Source organism: Carettochelys insculpta, chromosome 20 (genome assembly GCF_033958435.1).
Source record: "Carettochelys insculpta isolate YL-2023 chromosome 20, ASM3395843v1, whole genome shotgun sequence".
Lineage (NCBI taxonomy): Eukaryota > Metazoa > Chordata > Testudines > Carettochelyidae > Carettochelys > Carettochelys insculpta.
Genome location: NC_134156.1, coordinates 26821444 through 26838465, shown reverse-complemented (window position 1 = coordinate 26838465; position 17022 = coordinate 26821444). Strand labels below are relative to the sequence as shown.

The following is a 17022-nucleotide window of genomic DNA, read 5'->3' as shown; positions in this document are numbered from 1 at the left end:
TGCTCCTTTGCCAAGTACATTGTATAAACCAGACTATCTCTATGCAAAAGAATAAATGGACACAAATCAAACATCAAAGCTACGTCTACACTACAGAGATCTTTTGAAAAAAGGTCTTCCAGAAGATCTCCACGAAAAGAACTTCTTTCGAAAAAATGCATCCACACACAAAAGCAGATCAAAAGAGTGATCTGCTCTTTCAAAAGAGAGCGTCCACACAGCCCCCACTCTTTCAAAAGAATGGGCTAAAGAAGCTTTCCAAAAGGGGTGCTCTTCCTGAAACAGGAAAGGAAGAGTGATTTCGAAAGGAGCACCACATTCTTTTAATTTACTTTCGAAAGAATGCTTTTTGTGTGTAGATGCTCCATGGGCTCTTTCGAAAGAGCCCCCTTCTTTCAAAAAAATCTTTGAAAGAACTTGCTAGTGTAGACACAGCCCAAGAGTGGTGATATGTAGGGACCAGTGGGGGAGTGTTTTAACTTCCTTGAACACACAGTTGTAGCCTTGAGGATTGCCATTCTTGAGCAAAAAAATTCGAAAACAGAATGCAGCGTGAGACTGCTGAGCTGGAGTTCATGTGCAGATTTGACATTGTCAGAGTGGATCTGAATGGAGACTGGGAATGGCTCTTTCAATATAACAGGTAATTTCCCCCTTTAAGTATTTTCACTTTCTTATCCCTGCTGGAAGTGGGCCTCATCCATCCTGATAGAATTAGCACTAATGTAACAGTCCCATCTCTATCTCCTACCATCAGTTTCTTTCACTTTATACATCTGACAAAGTGAGGTGCAACTCATGAAAACTCAACCTAATAAAACTGTTAGTTTTTAAGGTGCCACCAGATTCCTCATTCTATTCTAATGTGAGACTTAGGTGCTAGTGGCTAAGAGCACATTTGTCCATAACGCAGAAGGTACTGGGCTAAATTATGGCAACATTTGCCAGTCAGTAACTGTTGCTTATGGAAATATTCAGTAAAGATCAACATTGTGCTAAAGCGTCAGTGGGGATTTTAGTGAGGAGAGCTTTAAACTAGGTTTGACAGGGATAGGTGACCAAAGCCTACAGGTAAGTAAGAAACCTGGAGATCTGGGAGTTAGGTTGGAAAGGGGAGGGATCATGGCTATAATAGCAGATTAAAAAGAGGGACTAGTTAGAACTGGGAGGCAAAAGCAAATCAGCATCTTAGATGTCTATATACAAATGCAAGAAGTATGGGTAATAAGCAGGAAGAACTTGAAATCCTAATAAACAAACACAACTACGACATAATTGGTTTCACGGAAACTTGGGGGGATAATACACATGGTTGGAATATTGATATAGAAGGGTACAGCTTATGCGGGAAGGATAGGCAGGGTAAACAGGGAGGAGATGTTGCCTTATATATCAAAAATGTGCACACCTGGACTGAGGTGGAGATGGATGCAGGAGACAGACATGTTGAGAGTCTCTGGATTAGGTTAAAAGGGGTAAAAGAAGAAGGGTGATGTCACGATAGGGGTCTACTACAGACCACCTATCCAGGCAGAAGAGGTGGATGAGACTTTTTCTAAACAGTTATCAAAATTATCCAAAACACAGGATTGGTGGTGATGGGGGACTTCAACTATTCAGAAATATGTTGGGAAACTAAAACAGTGAGGCACAGACTATCCAGAAAGTTGTTGGACTGCATGGATGACAATTTTTTATTTCAAAAGGTGGAGAAAGCTATTGGGGGAAGCAGTTCTAGACCTGATTTTAACAAATGGAGAGGAAGTAGTTGAGAACTTGAAAATGGAAGGTAGCTTGGGAGAAAGTGACCCTGAAATCATAGAGTTCATGATTCTAAGAAATAATGAAAGGGAGAAAAGCAAAATAGGGACAATGGATTTCAGGAAAGCAAATTTTGATAAACTCAGAGAGCTGGTAGGTAAGGTCCCATGGGAAGTAAAATTATGAGAAAAAACAACTGAGTTGGCTGTTTTTCAAAGGGACATTATTAAGGGCCCAAAAGCAAGCTATACTGCTGCATAGGAAAGATACAAAGTATGATAAAAGACCACCTTGGCTTAGCCAGGAGATCTTATATGATCTCAAAATCAAAAAGGAGTCATATAAAAAGTGGAAATTAGGAGAAATTAGAAAAGATGTGTATAAGCAAACAATATAGGTATGCAGGGGCATGATTAGAAAGGCCAAGGCACAGAACGAGCTCAAACTAGCTAGAGACATAAAGAGTAACAAGAAGTCATTCTATGAATATATTAGAATCAAGACAAAGACCAAGAACAAGGCAGGCCCACTACTCAGTGAGGAGGAAGAAACAATATCAGGAAACTTGGAAATGGCAAAAGTGCTTAATGACTTCTTTGTTTTTGTCTTCAGCAAGCAGGCCAATGCAGAAATGCCTAACGCAGAATCCTAGAATCCTAGAATACTAGGATAAGAAGGGACCTTGAGAGGTCATCAAGTCCAGCCCCCTGCCCCAATGGCAGGACCAAGTACTGTCTAAACCATCCCTGATACACATCTATCTAACCTGTTCTTAAATATCTCCAGAGATAGAGATTCCACAACCTCCCTAGGCAATTTATTCCAGGGTTTGACCACCCTGACAGTTAGGAAGCTTTTCGTAATGTCCAACCTAAACCTCCCTTGCTGCAGTTTAACCCCATTGCTTCTTGTTCTCTCCCCAGAGATCAAGAAGAATAAGTTTTCTCCCTCCTCCTTATGACGCCCTTTTAGATATCTGAAAAACACTATCATGTGCCCCCTCAATCTTCTTTTTTCTAAACTAAACAAGCCCAATTCTTTCAGCCTTTCTTCACAGGTCATGTTCTCTAGACCTTTGATCATTCTTGTTGCTCTTTTCTGGACCCTTTCCAATTTCCCCACATCTTTCTTGAAATGCAGTGCCCAGAACTGGAAACAATACTCCAACTGAGGCCTAACCAGTGCAGAGTAGAGCAGAAGAATAACTTCTTGTGTCTTGTTCACAACACACTTGTTAATGCATCCCAGAATCAAGTGTGCTTTTTTTGTAACAGCATCACACTGTTGACTTCTATTTAACTTGTGGTCCACTATATAACCCCTAGATCCCTTTCTGCCATACTCCTTCCTAGACAGTTGCTTCCCATTCTGTATGTGTGAAACTGATTGTTCTTTCCTAAGTGGAGCACTTTGCACCTGTCTTTATTAAACTTCATCCTGTTTACCTCAGATCATTTCTCCAATTTATCCAGATCATTTTGAATTTTGACCCTATTCTCCAAAGCAGTTGCAACCCCTCCTAGCTTGGTATCATCTGCAAACTTAATAAGCATACTTTCTTTGTCAATATCTAAATCATTGATGAAGATATTGAACAGAACCCATCCTAACACAGACCCCTGCAGAACCCCACTTGTTATACCTTTCCAGCAGGATTGAGAACCATTAATAACTACTCTCTGAGTATGGTTATCCAGCCAGTTTTGCGCCCACCTCATAGTAGCCCCATCTAAGTTGTATTTGCCTAGTTTATTGATAAGAATATAATGCAAGACCGTATCAAATGCCTTACTAAAGTCTAGGTATACCACATCAGCTGCTTCTCCCTTATCCACAAGACTGGTTATCCTATCAAATAAAGCTATCAGATTGGTTTGACTTGATTTTTTCTTAACAAGTCCATGCTGGCTGTTCCCTATCACCTTACCACCTTCCAAGTGTTTGCAGATGATTTCCTTAATTACTTGTTCCATTATCTTTCCTGGCACAGAAGTTAAACTGGCTGGTCTGTAGTTTCCTGTGTTGTTCTTATTCCCCTTTTTATAGATGGGCACTTTATTTGCCTTTTTCCAACCTTCTGGAATCTCTCCTGTCTCCCATGATTTTCCAAAGATGATAGCTAAAGGCTCAGATACCTCCTCTATCAGCTCCTTGAGTATTCTAGGATGCATTTCATCAGGCTCTGGTGACTTGCAGACATCTAACTTTTCTAAGTGATTTTTAAATTGTTCATTTTTTTTATTTCATCTTCTAAACCTACCCCTGTCCCACTAGCACTCACAATGTTAGGCATTCCTTCTTCAGACTTACCAGTGAAGACTGAAACATAGAAGTCATTAAGCATCTCTGTCATTTCCAAGTTTCCTGTTACTGTTTCTCCCTCCTCTCTGTGCAATAGGCCTACTCTATCCTTGGTCTTCCTCTTAGTTCTAATGTATTTATAAAAAGCCTTGTTGTTTCCCTTTATGCCTGTAGCTACTTTGAGCTCATTTTGTGCCTTTGTCTTTCTAATCTTGCCCCTGCATTCCTGTGTTGTTTGTCTATATTCATCCTTTGTAATTTGTCCTAGTTTCCATTTTTTCTATGATTCCTTTTTAATTTAGAGATCATGCAAGATCTCCTGGTTAAGCCAAGGCAGTCTTTTGCCATATTTTGTATCTTTCCTATGCAGCAGAATAGCTTGCTTTTGGGCCCTTAATAATGCCCCTTTGAAAAACTGCCAACTCTCTTCAGTTGTTTTTCCCCTCAGTCTTGCTTCCCATGGGACCCTACCTACCAGCTCTCTGAGTTTACCAAAATCCGCCTTCCTGAAATCCATTGTCTCTAACATAATGCATGCTAGTGGGACGTGGGTAGGTTTAGAGGATAAAATACAAAAAGGACAAGTTAAAAATTACTTGGAAAAACTAGATGTCTGCTCTTACCAGGGCCTGATGAAATGCATCCTAAAATACTTAAGGAGCTGATAGAGGCAGTTTCTGAGCCTTTAGCTATTATCTTTGAAAAGTCTTGGAAGTCGGGAGAGATTCCAGAAGAGTAGAAAAGGGCAAACTTAGTGCTTATCTATAAAAAGGGAAAAAAGAACAACCCAGGAAACTACAGACCAGTCAGTTTAACTTCTGTGCCGGGAAAGATATTGAAGCAAATTATTAAGGAATTTGTCTAAAAACATCTGGAAGAAAATAAGGTAATAGGCAATAGCCGGCATGGATCTGTAAAAGACAAATCATGCCAGGCCAATCTGCTGGCTTTTTTTGACAGGATAACAAGTCTTGTGGATAAGGGAGAGGCAGTGGATGTGGTATACCTAGATTTAATGAGGCATTTGACATGGTCTTGCATGATCTTCTTATCAATAAACTAAGCAAATACAACTTAGATGGGACCACTATAAGGTGGGTGCATAACTAGTTGGATGAATGTTCTCAGAGAGTAGTTATTAGTCGTTCGCAGTTATGCTAGAAGGGCAAAGCAAGTGGGGTTCCACAGGGATCAGTTTTGGGACCGGTTCTATTCAATATCTTCATCAACAGTTTAGATATTGGCTTTGAGAGTATGTTTATTAAGTTTGCAGGTGATATCAAGCTAGGAGGGGTTGCAACTAATTTGAAGGATAGGGTCATAATTCAAAATGATCTGGACAAACTGGAGAAATGGTCTGAGGCAAACAGAGTGAAGTTTAATAAGGACAAATACAAATTACTCCACTTAGAAAGAAACAATCAGCTTCATACATATAGAATGCAAAGTGACTGTCTAGGAAGGAGTACTGCGGAAAGGGATTTAGGTGTCATAATATACCACAACAAGCTAAATATGAGTCAACAGTGTGATGCTCTTGCAAAAAAAGCAAACTTGATTCTGGGATGCATTAACAGGAGTGTTACGAGCAAGACGTGAGAAGTCACTCTTCCACTTTACTCAGCAACCATTGGGCCTCAGTTGGAGTATTGTGTCCAGTTCTGGGCACCATATTTCAAGAAAGATGTGGAAAAATTGGACAAGGTCCAGAGAATAGCAACAAGAATGATTAATGTTCTAGAGAACTTGAGCTGTGAAGGAAAACTGAAAGAACTGGGCTTGGTTAGTTTAGAAAAGAGAAGACTTAGAGGAGACGTGATAGCGGTTTTCAAGTACCTCAAAAAGGGTTACAAGGTGGAGGAGGAAAAATGTTCTCTTTGGCCTCTGAGGATGGGACAAGAAGCAATGGGCTTAAACTGCAGCAAGGAAGGTTTAGATTAGATATTAGGAAAAACTTTGTAACTGTCACGGTGGTTAAACACTGGAATAAGTTACCTAGGGAGGTTGTGGAATCTGTGTCACTGGAGATATTTAAGAGCAGGTTAGACAGATATCTATCGGGGATGGTCTAGATGGTGTTTGGTACTGCCAGGACGGCAGGAAACTGGATTTGATGACCTCTTGAGGTCCCTTCCAGTTCTAGTGCTCTGTGATTCTATAAGAGTTAAGATTTGTTTCTGCATTTTTAAAGAGGTTATTTGTCTCATGAAATAATGGTTTCTCATGGCAGAGGAGAAAAAAGGAGAATATTCTTATTTTTGAATAAACTTGAGATCAAAAGTAGATGTCTTATGAGGGAATTTCATCGTAGAGATTTTAATGCTCCTAGAAAAAGGGTTGAAAAAATCACTACTGGGAAAAGACATTTCTAGGCCAGTTCTGACTCAGCGTTGTATCATTATGCTCTGAGAACTTGGCATGTTCTGTAACTCATTGATGACTGTTGTAAGCACCTAGATAAGGGTGAGCTTACAGCTTTGGGGGGGGAGGCACTACAATAATTTGGTAAGTGGTCAAGGACCACACTCTTCCATTGTATTAATGAAGGAGGTGCAGAAGGGAGTTTGAGGTAAGGGATTAGGGTGCAGGAGCGGATGTGGGATCTGGGGCAGGGGACTGGAGTGCAGGAGGGGGTGCAGAGGTTTAGGCTGTGAGCTAGAGCAAGAGTGGGTTGAGACCTGGGGCATGGGATTGGGGTGAAGGGTCTGGGAGCAGGTATTGGTACAGCAGGAGGGCAGAGGGATAAGGGGAAGAGGGAATTGGGGTGCCAGAGGCAGCCTGTGGCTGGGAGACACTTAACCTGGATGACTCCCAGCCAGAAGCCCAGCAGGACCCTCAGCCCAGCTCTGTGCCTTCTGTGCCCCCTCATGCTGCTCAGAGAACCCAGAAACTGGCCAGGTGGAGCTGTGAGATTGTGCGGGGCAGTGTGCAAAGCCTCTTTCTCCTCCCTCCACTTGAACTCTCAGTGTTCCCAGCAACACAGATGGCCCCTATAGCCATCTTTTCTGGGCAGCATGTGGGACTGTAGCAGGTATGGAGCCTGGCTGAGGAACATAGTAGATCACAAGTTGGATCTAGAGGCTTGACAGGTCACATTTTGTCTGCCCCAGTCTAGATGAAGGAGAAATTTTCTTTTAGTTAAGAGAATTAGGATGTAGAAAATATTCTCTTCATAATTTATTTTCTCATTTTTTAGGACTCCAGCATTACATTAGTTTTAAACAGTGCCCAATTCATACTGTGTGTGGTGCTTTCAATCCTAAAGAGCTTGCAAATGAAGCACGGATCAGAAACTCAGCTTTAGAGCATCTCCAGTACCAGCTTACGACACAGGTAATGATATGTCCTCCAGAAACTTAGGCTTTGGACCAGGTTAATGAGACGTTGTGCTAAGCTTGCATTGTCAGTTCCTTATCGCTTTTCCCAGAATGTTCTTGGATTAAATTTTTTGTGATAGATCTCAGCTCAGAAGCATTTTTGGACATTGCGAGAACTCTATTCGGCTAAGTTAAAGTTAACAAAATTTAGAGAGGAGAAGTGGTTTTCACCTAAGAAACTTTTCAGATTTGTTTCTATGTTACTGTATTAAAATTTTAGTCCTAAATGTAGAGTACATCTACCTTGAAGTAAATGACAGTTGTGGTCCATTTGAAAACATGTGAAATGTTTAAATTTACTTGGAATGGTGAGTCAATAAGAACACCTCTCAAAATTCAAACCTCCAGATTTTTAAAGTGCACCCATTGAAATAATTGTACTGCATTCAAACATGCAGAGAGCACAAGGGGAGGAAGTTGGAGAACAGGGAGTTTAAAGTCAGACTTTATTAATTTAAAAATGAAATTATGGTCAGAGAAGCAGAATATGAGTGAAATCCTAGTTCTACAGAGATAAGAACATAAGAATGGCCATACTGGGTCAGACCAAAGGTCCATCAAGCCCAGCATCCCATCTGCCGACGGTGGCCAATGCCAGGTGCCCCAGAGAAGGTGAACAGAAGACAAGTGATTTATCTCCTGCCATCCATCTCCTGCCCTTGTTATGAAGGCTAGGGCACCATACTTTATCCCTGGCTAATAGCCATTTATGGACCTGACCTGCAAAAATTTATCAAGCTCTTTTTTAAACCCTAATAGAGTCCTGGCCTTCACAGCCTCCTCGGGCAAGGAGTTCCACAGGTTGACTGTGCGCTGTGTGAAGAAAAATTTCCTTTTATTAGTTTTGAACCTACTACCCATCAATTTCATTTGGTGTCCCCTAGTTCTTGTATTATGGGAAAAGGTAAATAATTTTTCTATATTCACTTTCTCCACACCATTCATGATTTTATATACCTCTATCATATCGCCCCTCAATCGCCTCTTTTCCAAACTGAAAAGTCCCAGTCTCTCTAGCCTCTCCCCATATGGGACCCTTTCCAAGCCCCTAATCATCTTAGTCGCCCTTTTCTGAACCTTTTCTAATGCCAATATATCTTTTTTGAGGTGAGGAGACCACATCTGCACGCAGTACTCGAGATGTGGGCGTACCATAGTTTTATATAGGGGAAGTATGATCAGTAGGAGGTTGCCATTGATTTAACTGGAGATGATATTTCATCCCGTGTACTTTCAGTGAACATCAGATGCATTTTGTATGCACTGAGTAAAGGCTGTTTTGTCTTTTCACTGCTCAGTTGTGTAGCAGCAGCAGCACAGTTTTGATAGCAGGAGCTAGATCTCTCCTGACTTGAATATCTTCAATAAAATTACTATCCAAGTTCCAAGTGTAGAACCTTAATTTCTGGTGATATCAAACCCAAAAAGAACCTAGTGTCACTTTCAGTTTCAAATCTAAGTTTCAATAGTTGGCAGTGAAAAAAAACTAATTTCTGCTTGTAAACTGCATGAATTTGATGGCTAGTCAATAAGCAAAAACAAGTGTGTAACCTCCAAAAGCTATTCTTACTATGTCACTTTTCTGGACTGGACTGGACTGTAAATCCTGAATCCTCTCTGTATTGGTCCTCTCAGAAAAAAAATACATTTTCTGTGTTAGTTTTATTCAGCATCATCTTAATTATGCTGGCTTCACTGTGGTGGATTCTGCTAGCTCCTGTTTTAACACAGTGCATAGAATCAAAGAATCCGAGGGCTGGAAAGGACCTCAGGAAGTCGTCTAGTCCATCCTCCTGCGTAAAGCAGGATCAACCCCAACTAAATCATCTCAGCCAGAAATATGTCAAGCCAGGACTTAAAAACCCCTTGGGATAGAGATTCCACCACCTCACTAGGTAACGCATTCCAGTGCTTCACCACCTTTCTGGTGAAATATTTTTTCCCAATATCCAACCTATACCTCTCCCTTTGTAACTTCAGACCATTGCTCCTTGTTCTGCCATCTGTGACCACTGAGAACAGTCTCTCTCCATCCTCTTTAGAGCCCCCTTTCAGGAAGTTGAAGGCTGCTATCAAATTGCCCCTCAGGCTTCTCTTCTGCAAACTAAATAAGCCCAAATCTCTCAGCCTCTCCTCATAGGTCATATGCTCCAGCCCCTTAAATAATTTTCATTGCCCTCCGCTGAACCCAGTCAAATGCGTCCACATGCCTTTCTATACTGGCGGACCCAGAACTGTATGCAATACTCCTGATGTGGCCTCGCCAGTGCCGAGTAGAAGGGAATAATAGCTTCTTTAGATCTACTGGAAATGCTTCTCCTAATGCACCCCAATATGCTGTTAGTCTTCTTGGCTACAAGGGCACACTGTTGACTTGTATCCAGCCTCTCATCCACTATAACGTCCAGGTCCTTTTCTGCTGCACTGCTACTTAGCCAGTTGGTCCCTGGCCTGTAACAATGCCTGGGATTCTTCCATCCCAAGTGCAGGACTCTGTATTTCTCCTTGTTGAACGTCATCAGATTTCTTTTGGCCCAATCCTCCAATTTATCTAGATCACTCTTATCCCTACCTTCCAGTGTATCTACCTGACTCCCTATCTTAGTGTCATCCGCAGATTTGCTGAGGGTGCAATCCATTCCCTCATCCAGATCATTACTAAAGATATTGAATGATACTGGCCCCAGAATTCATCCTTGGGGCACTCCACTTGAAACCAGTTCCTCACCAGACATTGAGTCATTGACCAGGCCCCACTGGGCTCATCCGGCAAGCCAGCTTTCTATCCATCTTACAGTCCATAGCCATGTCTACACATGCACGCTACTTTGAAGTAGCGGCACTAACTTTGAAATAGCGCCCGTCACGGCGATACGTGTTGGGCGCTATTTCAATGTTAACATCGACGTTAGGCGGCGAGATGTCGAAGCCGCTAACCCCATGAGGGGATGGGAATAGCGCCCTACTTCGAAGTTGAACGTCCAAGTAGGGCACGTGTAGACGATCCGCGTCCTGCAACAGCGAAATAGCGGGGTCCGCCATGGTGGCCATCAGTTGAGGGGTTGAGAGACGCTCTTTCTCCAGCCCCTGCAGGGCTCTATGGTCACCGTGTGCAGCAGCCCTTAGCCCAGGGCTTCTGGCTGCTGCTGCTGCAGCTGGGGATCCATGCTGCATGCACATGGTCTGCAACCAGTTGTCGGCTCTGTGGATCTTGTGTTGTTTAGTGCAACTGTCTGGGAGGGGCCCTTTAAGGGAGCGGCTTGCTGTTGAGTCCGCCCTGTGACCCTGTCTGCAGCTGTGCCTGGCACCCTTGTTTCGATGTGTGCTACTTTGGTGTGTAGACGTTCCCTCGCAGCACCTATTTCAATGTGGTGCTGCGCAACGTCAATGTTGAATGTCGACGTTGCCAGCCCTGGAGGATGTGTGGACGTTATTCATCGAAATAGCCTATTTCGATGTCGCTACATCGAAATAAGCTACTTCGATGTAGGCTTCACCTGTAGACGTAGCTCATGTATCTAATCCATACTTCCTTAACTTGTAAGCTAGAATGTTGTGGGAGACTGTATCAAAATCTTTGTTAAAGTAAAGGTATGTCACATCCATTGACTTCCCCATGTCCACAGAGCCAGTTACCTTATCACTGAAGCTAATTAAGATTGGTCAGGCACAACTTGCTGTCGGTGAATCCATGTTGACTATTTTTCATCATTTTCCCCTCTTCCAAGGACTGAGGTAAGGCTGACTGGTCTGTAGTTCCCTGGATTGTCCCTTCCTTTTTTAAAGATGGGCACTACATTTACCTTTCTCCAGTCATGCAGGATCTCTCATAATCTCCATGAGTTTTCAAAGACAATGGCCAAAGTCTCTGCAGTGACATCTGCCAGTTCCTTCAGTACCCTTGGATGCATTAAGTCCAGACCCATGGATTTGTGTACTTCTAGCTTTTCTAAGTGTGTACCTCTAAGCTTTTCTTAACCTGTTCCTTCCCCAGTGAGGGCTGCCTACCTCTTTCCCATACTGCATTGCCTAGTGCTGTAGTCTGGGAACTGATCTTGTCCCTGAAGACTGAGGCAAAAAAAGGACTAAGTACTTCAGCTTTTCCTACTTCATCTGTCACTAGGTAACCTCCTAAATTACCAAATTACCTCATCCACTAATGGCCCAGCACCCTCTCTGATCACCCTCCTATTGTTAACATGCCTGTAGAAACCCTTCTTGTTACCGTTCACATTCGTTTTTAGCTGCAATTCCAATTGTACCTTTGCTTTTCTGATTACCCACCATCATTCTCAGCAATATATTTATACTTCTCCTTAGTCATCTGTCCAAGTTCCCACTTCTTATATACATGCTTTTTGAGTTTGAGCTTGCCTAGGATTTCCCTGTTAGGCCAAGCTGGTTGCCTGCCATGTTTGCTTTTCTTACTGAACATTGGGATGGTTTGTTCCTGTGCCTTCAATAAGACTTCTTTAAAATACTGCCAGTTCTCCTGAACTTATTTCCCTTTCAGATTAGTTTCCCAAGAGACCCTGCCCATCAGTTCTCTCAGGGAGTCAAAGTCTGCACTTCTGAAATCAAGGGTCTGTATTTTACTACTCACTTTCTTCCTTTTGTTAGAATTCTGATAACTACCATCTCATGATCGGTGCAGCCCGGGTTGCCACCCAGTTCTGTTTTGCCTACTAGTTCTTCCCTGTTTGCAAGCAGCAGGTCAAGCTGCATATAGCCCCTGGTCAGTTCCTTCAGCATGTGTACCAGGAAGTTAAAACATTCTCCAATAACTTTCTGGATTGTCTGTGTACTGCTGTATTGGTCTCCCAACAAATGTCTGGATGGTTAAAGTTTCTCACGAGAACCAGGGCCTGTGATTTGGAAGCTTCTCTTAGTTGTCTGAAGAAATCCTCACCTACCTGATCTGGTGGCCTATAACAGACACCAAACACAACATAACCTCTGTTGCTTCTGCTTCTAAGCTTAACCCAAAGACCCTCAACTGGCTTTTCTCCTTCCATATACTGGAGTTCTGAGCAATTATATTGCTCTCTCATATGAATCACAACTCCTCCTTTTCTCCCCTGCCTATTCCTCCTGAACAGTTTATACCCTCACATGACAGTGCCCCCCAGCCCTGACCCCCACGAGTACCTTCCCAGACCCCACAAGTACCCTGACCCCATGCCCAGAACCCAAGAGGATCCTGCCCCTGCTGAGACCCATACAAGTACCCTACCAAGGGCCCCACCAGCACCCTGCTCCCTGCACAGGGTTCCATCAGCATCCTGCCACCTCCTCCGGGTCCCAACAGCACCCTGCTCCTGTCCCCTACCTCCTGGCCAGACACCTACCCCCACCTTGCTCCTGTACCCTATTTTCCACCCAAATTCTGCACCTCATCACTATCCCACTCACTAGCAGCCCTGTCCCGCACACTGGATCCCTCTTTTGGCTCCACCTCAGAGTGTGGAGGGGACCATGAATTTCACTATGCCTGGAACCCCAGAAGAATTAATCTGACCTGAGGCCTTGAAACTCTGTCCTACCTACCCACCCCCCATGGGACTGGAGTGCCAGCGGAGGGAGGTGTCTCAGCTGGGGCCACATTGTGAGCTTGGGGGAGCTTGGAGGTTTTTTGTTTTTTGTTTTGGCATCTCACTTGTGTTGTCCCTGACTTATTTTTCTGTGGTCAGTGCCTGTGACCCAAAACAGATTCCCCACCCCTCCCATAAATAAAGACAGTGCTGAAACATTAGTGTTGGCCATATTTTATTTAAAAATGAAACCTGGCCAACAAGCCTGGCCAACAAGCTCCCATCTGGCCACAGTATCATAACACCCCTGCATCCCCACACGCACCTCAGTCCTGAGTGTATCATACACTGGAGTCCCCTGTCTTGAGCCTCTCACATCCCCAGTCTTCTGCCACAACACTACTGCACAATCCAGCCACTTCAAATCTGTGTCCTGAGCCCATCATACTGCCAGACCCCCTGCTCTGAGACCCTCATACACTCTAACTTGAAATCCTGCACTCTCCATCCACAAGTGGAGCTGTGGTTTGCTTGGCACCCCAACACTGCACCTGACCCCAACATTCTCCAGCCTGGAGCCTCCTCCCTGATCCAGCAGCCCTGTCTCCACCTCTTCATGCACCCAAATTCCCTCCCCGAGCTTGCAACTTTCACCCCTTCCCACCCTTAAGTCTCTCATTCCCACCCCAGAGCCCGTACCTGCTGTCTCAGCCCAGTGAGAGTGAGTAAGGGCTGGTGACAGCAAACAAGGGAGGGGAGGGGAATGGAGAGGATGGGGCCTCAAGAAAGGAGAGGGGTCATGGGGTTTGTCTGGACATTTAAAAACTGATCTTGGTTGTAAAAATATTGGAGACCACTGCCTAAAAATGTTTTAAATTTCAAATTTCATACCACAAAATGCGATTTTTTTTCCTTTTGGCATGCAGGGATACAAATTGATTTTTTGTTAGAAGGGCTACATCTACACTAGCCCCAAACTTCAAAATGGCCACGCAAATGGCCATTTCGAAGTTTACTAATGAAGTGCTGAAATGAATATTCAGCGTTTCATTAGCATGCGGGCAGCTCGCAGCCGCGTGGCTCGTCCCAGTGGGGTTCCTTTTCGAAAGGACCCTGCCTACTTCGAAGTCCCCTTATTCCCATGTGCTCATAGGAATAAGGGGACTTCGAAGTAGGCGGGGTCCTTTCGAAAAGGAGCCCGGTTGGGACGAGCCGCGCGGTGGTGAGCCGTGTCAATTTCGAAGCTCCGTGGCTTCCCGCATGCTAATGAGGCGCTGAATATACATTTCAGCGCTTCACTAGTAAACTTCGAAATGGCCATTTATGTGGCCATTTCGAAGTTTGGGGCTAGTGTAGACATGGCCAAGGGGTGTTAGATGATGGTAAAGAAGAATTGAGGGGGGGCATGAGGGTTTCTTAAAAATCAGAGAAGGGGCATGATGCCGAAAAGTTTGGGAACCACTGTTTTAACATATCTGGAATGTAAATACTTTGCAATGCCAGCTACAGCAGTGGCATGTAGATGCCTGTTTTCACTTTCAGGTGACATTGTAGATAAGAAGCAGGCAGCATGAGCTCCTGCAAATGTATACAAACTTGTTTGTATTAGTGATTGGCTGCACAAAAAGTAGGACTGAGTGGACTTAGAGGCTCTGAGTTTTACATTGGTTTGTTTCTAAGTGCAGCTCTTTAAGAAAAAAAAATCTGTATTTGTAAGTTGTGCTTTCATGACGAAGAGTTTGCACTACAGTACTTGTATAAGGGGAACTACAAGATAATTCTTATCATTTCAAAGTGCAAATATGTGAGCATTGTATACTTTGTATTCTGTATTGTAGTAGAAATCAATACATTTGAAAGTGTTGAAAAACATTCAAAATATTTAATAAATTTCAATTGGTATTTTGTTGTTTAACAGAGCGATTAATCAAGATTAATTTTTAGTTAAATGTGTGAATTAACTGCCCTACCTATTTTAAACAATTTGTATCCCAACCATACTGTCCATGTTCCAACTTCACTCTTTTCCCTTGCCTTGTCTAAATTAGAAATAATAAAACAGCTTGTCTCCCAGCTGCTGAAACTATCTAGCTATCTCACTGAGAAGCTTCCATTTCTAACCCTCTCCCTCCCTACCCTTTTCTGATTGACCCAGTTTTCAAGTGTCATACATTGTAAGAGGGTGTTTTGATTCTCACAGGTTCAACAGGAATCTTCAGTTGGAAATTGCAGTCAAGGGCAACAGAAGGAATATGTATCCTCAGAAACAAAGCAATCCCACGAACTCAGTAGAGAGAGCAGCAGCCAATCCCAGCAGGCCTGGTTGTCGTCATCTGGAGTACACAGCTCCCTCCAGGATATTTGGCAGATTCTAGATATGGGATCAAGCCCTTCTATTCTCAGCCCTCAAAGCAACACAGAGGAAGGTAAGTATGACTAGGAAAGAATTCACAGTACATTGGTTTTCTGGAGGAGTGACAGTACAATGATCTTTGCCCACAAAAGCTTATGTGCCAAAATATCTATTAGTCTGTAAGGTGCCATAGGATTTCTTGTTGTTTATGTGGATACAGACTAACATGAGTACCCCTCTGATACTTAGTACAATAGTAGATTCTCTCTATTTACACTGTTTTGTATATAAATGGTCCTAAAGTTACAGTCACTTAGGGTGTGTCTACACTTGCATTCCTCTTTTGAAAGAGGTATGCAAATGAGATAAATCTTCCCATTAAATAAAGGGAAGAAGGATTCTTTCGAAGATGGGTTTACTTTCGAAAGAGCAGTGTCTATACTGGCTTTCTTCTTTCGAAAGAATCTCTTTTGAAATCAGATTATGCAAATGAGCTGGTGAATATGCAAATTTATACATAATTTGCATTTTCAATTTACCTCATTTGCATGCCTCTTTTGACAGAGGAATGCAAGTGTAGACACACCCTTAATTATCCATAAACTCAATTGTCAGAAATGTTTTAAGTATTGTTAGATCATTGGTTAGTAACCTTTGGTCTCTGGGCCTGCATGGAGTTGATCGGGGCTGCACCTGCTGCCTGCAGACTCCCTTTCTGCCCCCCTTCCACCATACACTTCTCACGCACTGGAGCATCGGAGCCATGCACTTCCTACTCCTCCCCCTCCTTTTCAGCACCTTTGGTGTGCGCGCATCACCTGCTTCATCTTCTGTCCATTCTCTTCCCCCTCCTCTCAGAGCTGGAACACCAGGAATCAGGTGTTGATGGCTGTTCAAGTTCTGAGAGGGAGGAGTAATGGGGATGAAATACAAATCTATGAGTTCGTGGTGCTCTGAAAGTGCTGGCAGGAAGAGGGAGAGCGGCACTCCAGTCCAGGTAAGAGGGGAACAGCCAGGGGTCTGCCTGTGGAACCCCAGTGGGCTGCAGACTGCTGTGGCTCACTGAGGTGAAGGAGGGCCACCGATATGGCCCACTCACTCTTCTTGGTTTTGCATCATTGGTGTAGCCCTGTCAGTGGCATTGAATTGATTGAGAACTGTGAACTATGCCCCTTGGTTCATTAGGTCCCAGCCATTCTGACTTGCAGGAAAATTCCTGGCTGATCTCAAATCTGATGATCAATGTGATCCTGAGCATATGTGTGAGGTAATATCTTTTATTGGACCAACTTCTGTTGGTGAGAGAGACAAACTTTCAGGCTTACAAAGAGCTCTTCCTCAGGTTTGAAGAAACTACCATCGCCAGTCATGCACGTGGAAAAAAGTTCCTCTGTAGCTCTTCAAGCCACTGATCCTCTGCTTCATGTCTCATCTCCAGCTGTAGCCAATCTGATTATTCAGGGGAATGCAAAACTGAAAAACAGAACATATTTAAGTCAATTGTGCATGAGGGGAAAAAATCCTCTCTGATCCCTGCAGGCAACTGAATAAAGACCAGAAGTATGAGATTTGGCTATAAAACTACAAGTGCTATCATAGAATCATAGAATTTAGGGCTGGAAGGCAATACACGCAAATCTGTTCTACTCATGGTCTACGAAGAATGGGGATGAACAGCGGGGATTCAGAGTCAGATTCC

The 17022-nt window shown here is 43.3% G+C and overlaps 1 protein-coding gene and 1 long non-coding RNA gene across 3 annotated transcripts in view; one reads left to right on the top strand and one right to left on the bottom strand.

Annotated features, from left to right (window-relative positions):
* The window catches only part of CCDC57 (coiled-coil domain containing 57), a 95841-nt gene extending 79601 nt beyond the window's left edge, over positions 1-16240 (top strand). Inside the window, exons 13-15 of the mRNA XM_075014145.1 lie at positions 7259-7395; positions 15171-15396; positions 16182-16240. Of these exons, the coding sequence (XP_074870246.1) occupies positions 7259-7395; positions 15171-15396; positions 16182-16240 (422 nt within the window). The remainder of the gene's footprint in view (positions 1-7258; positions 7396-15170; positions 15397-16181) is intronic.
* A 368-nt stretch (positions 16241-16608) lies between these two features.
* The window catches only part of LOC142023391 (uncharacterized), a 40622-nt gene continuing 40208 nt past the window's right edge, over positions 16609-17022 (bottom strand). For both annotated transcript variants that reach the window (XR_012648226.1, XR_012648225.1), the window contains exon 3: positions 16609-16796. This is a non-coding gene — a long non-coding RNA (uncharacterized LOC142023391). The remainder of the gene's footprint in view (positions 16797-17022) is intronic.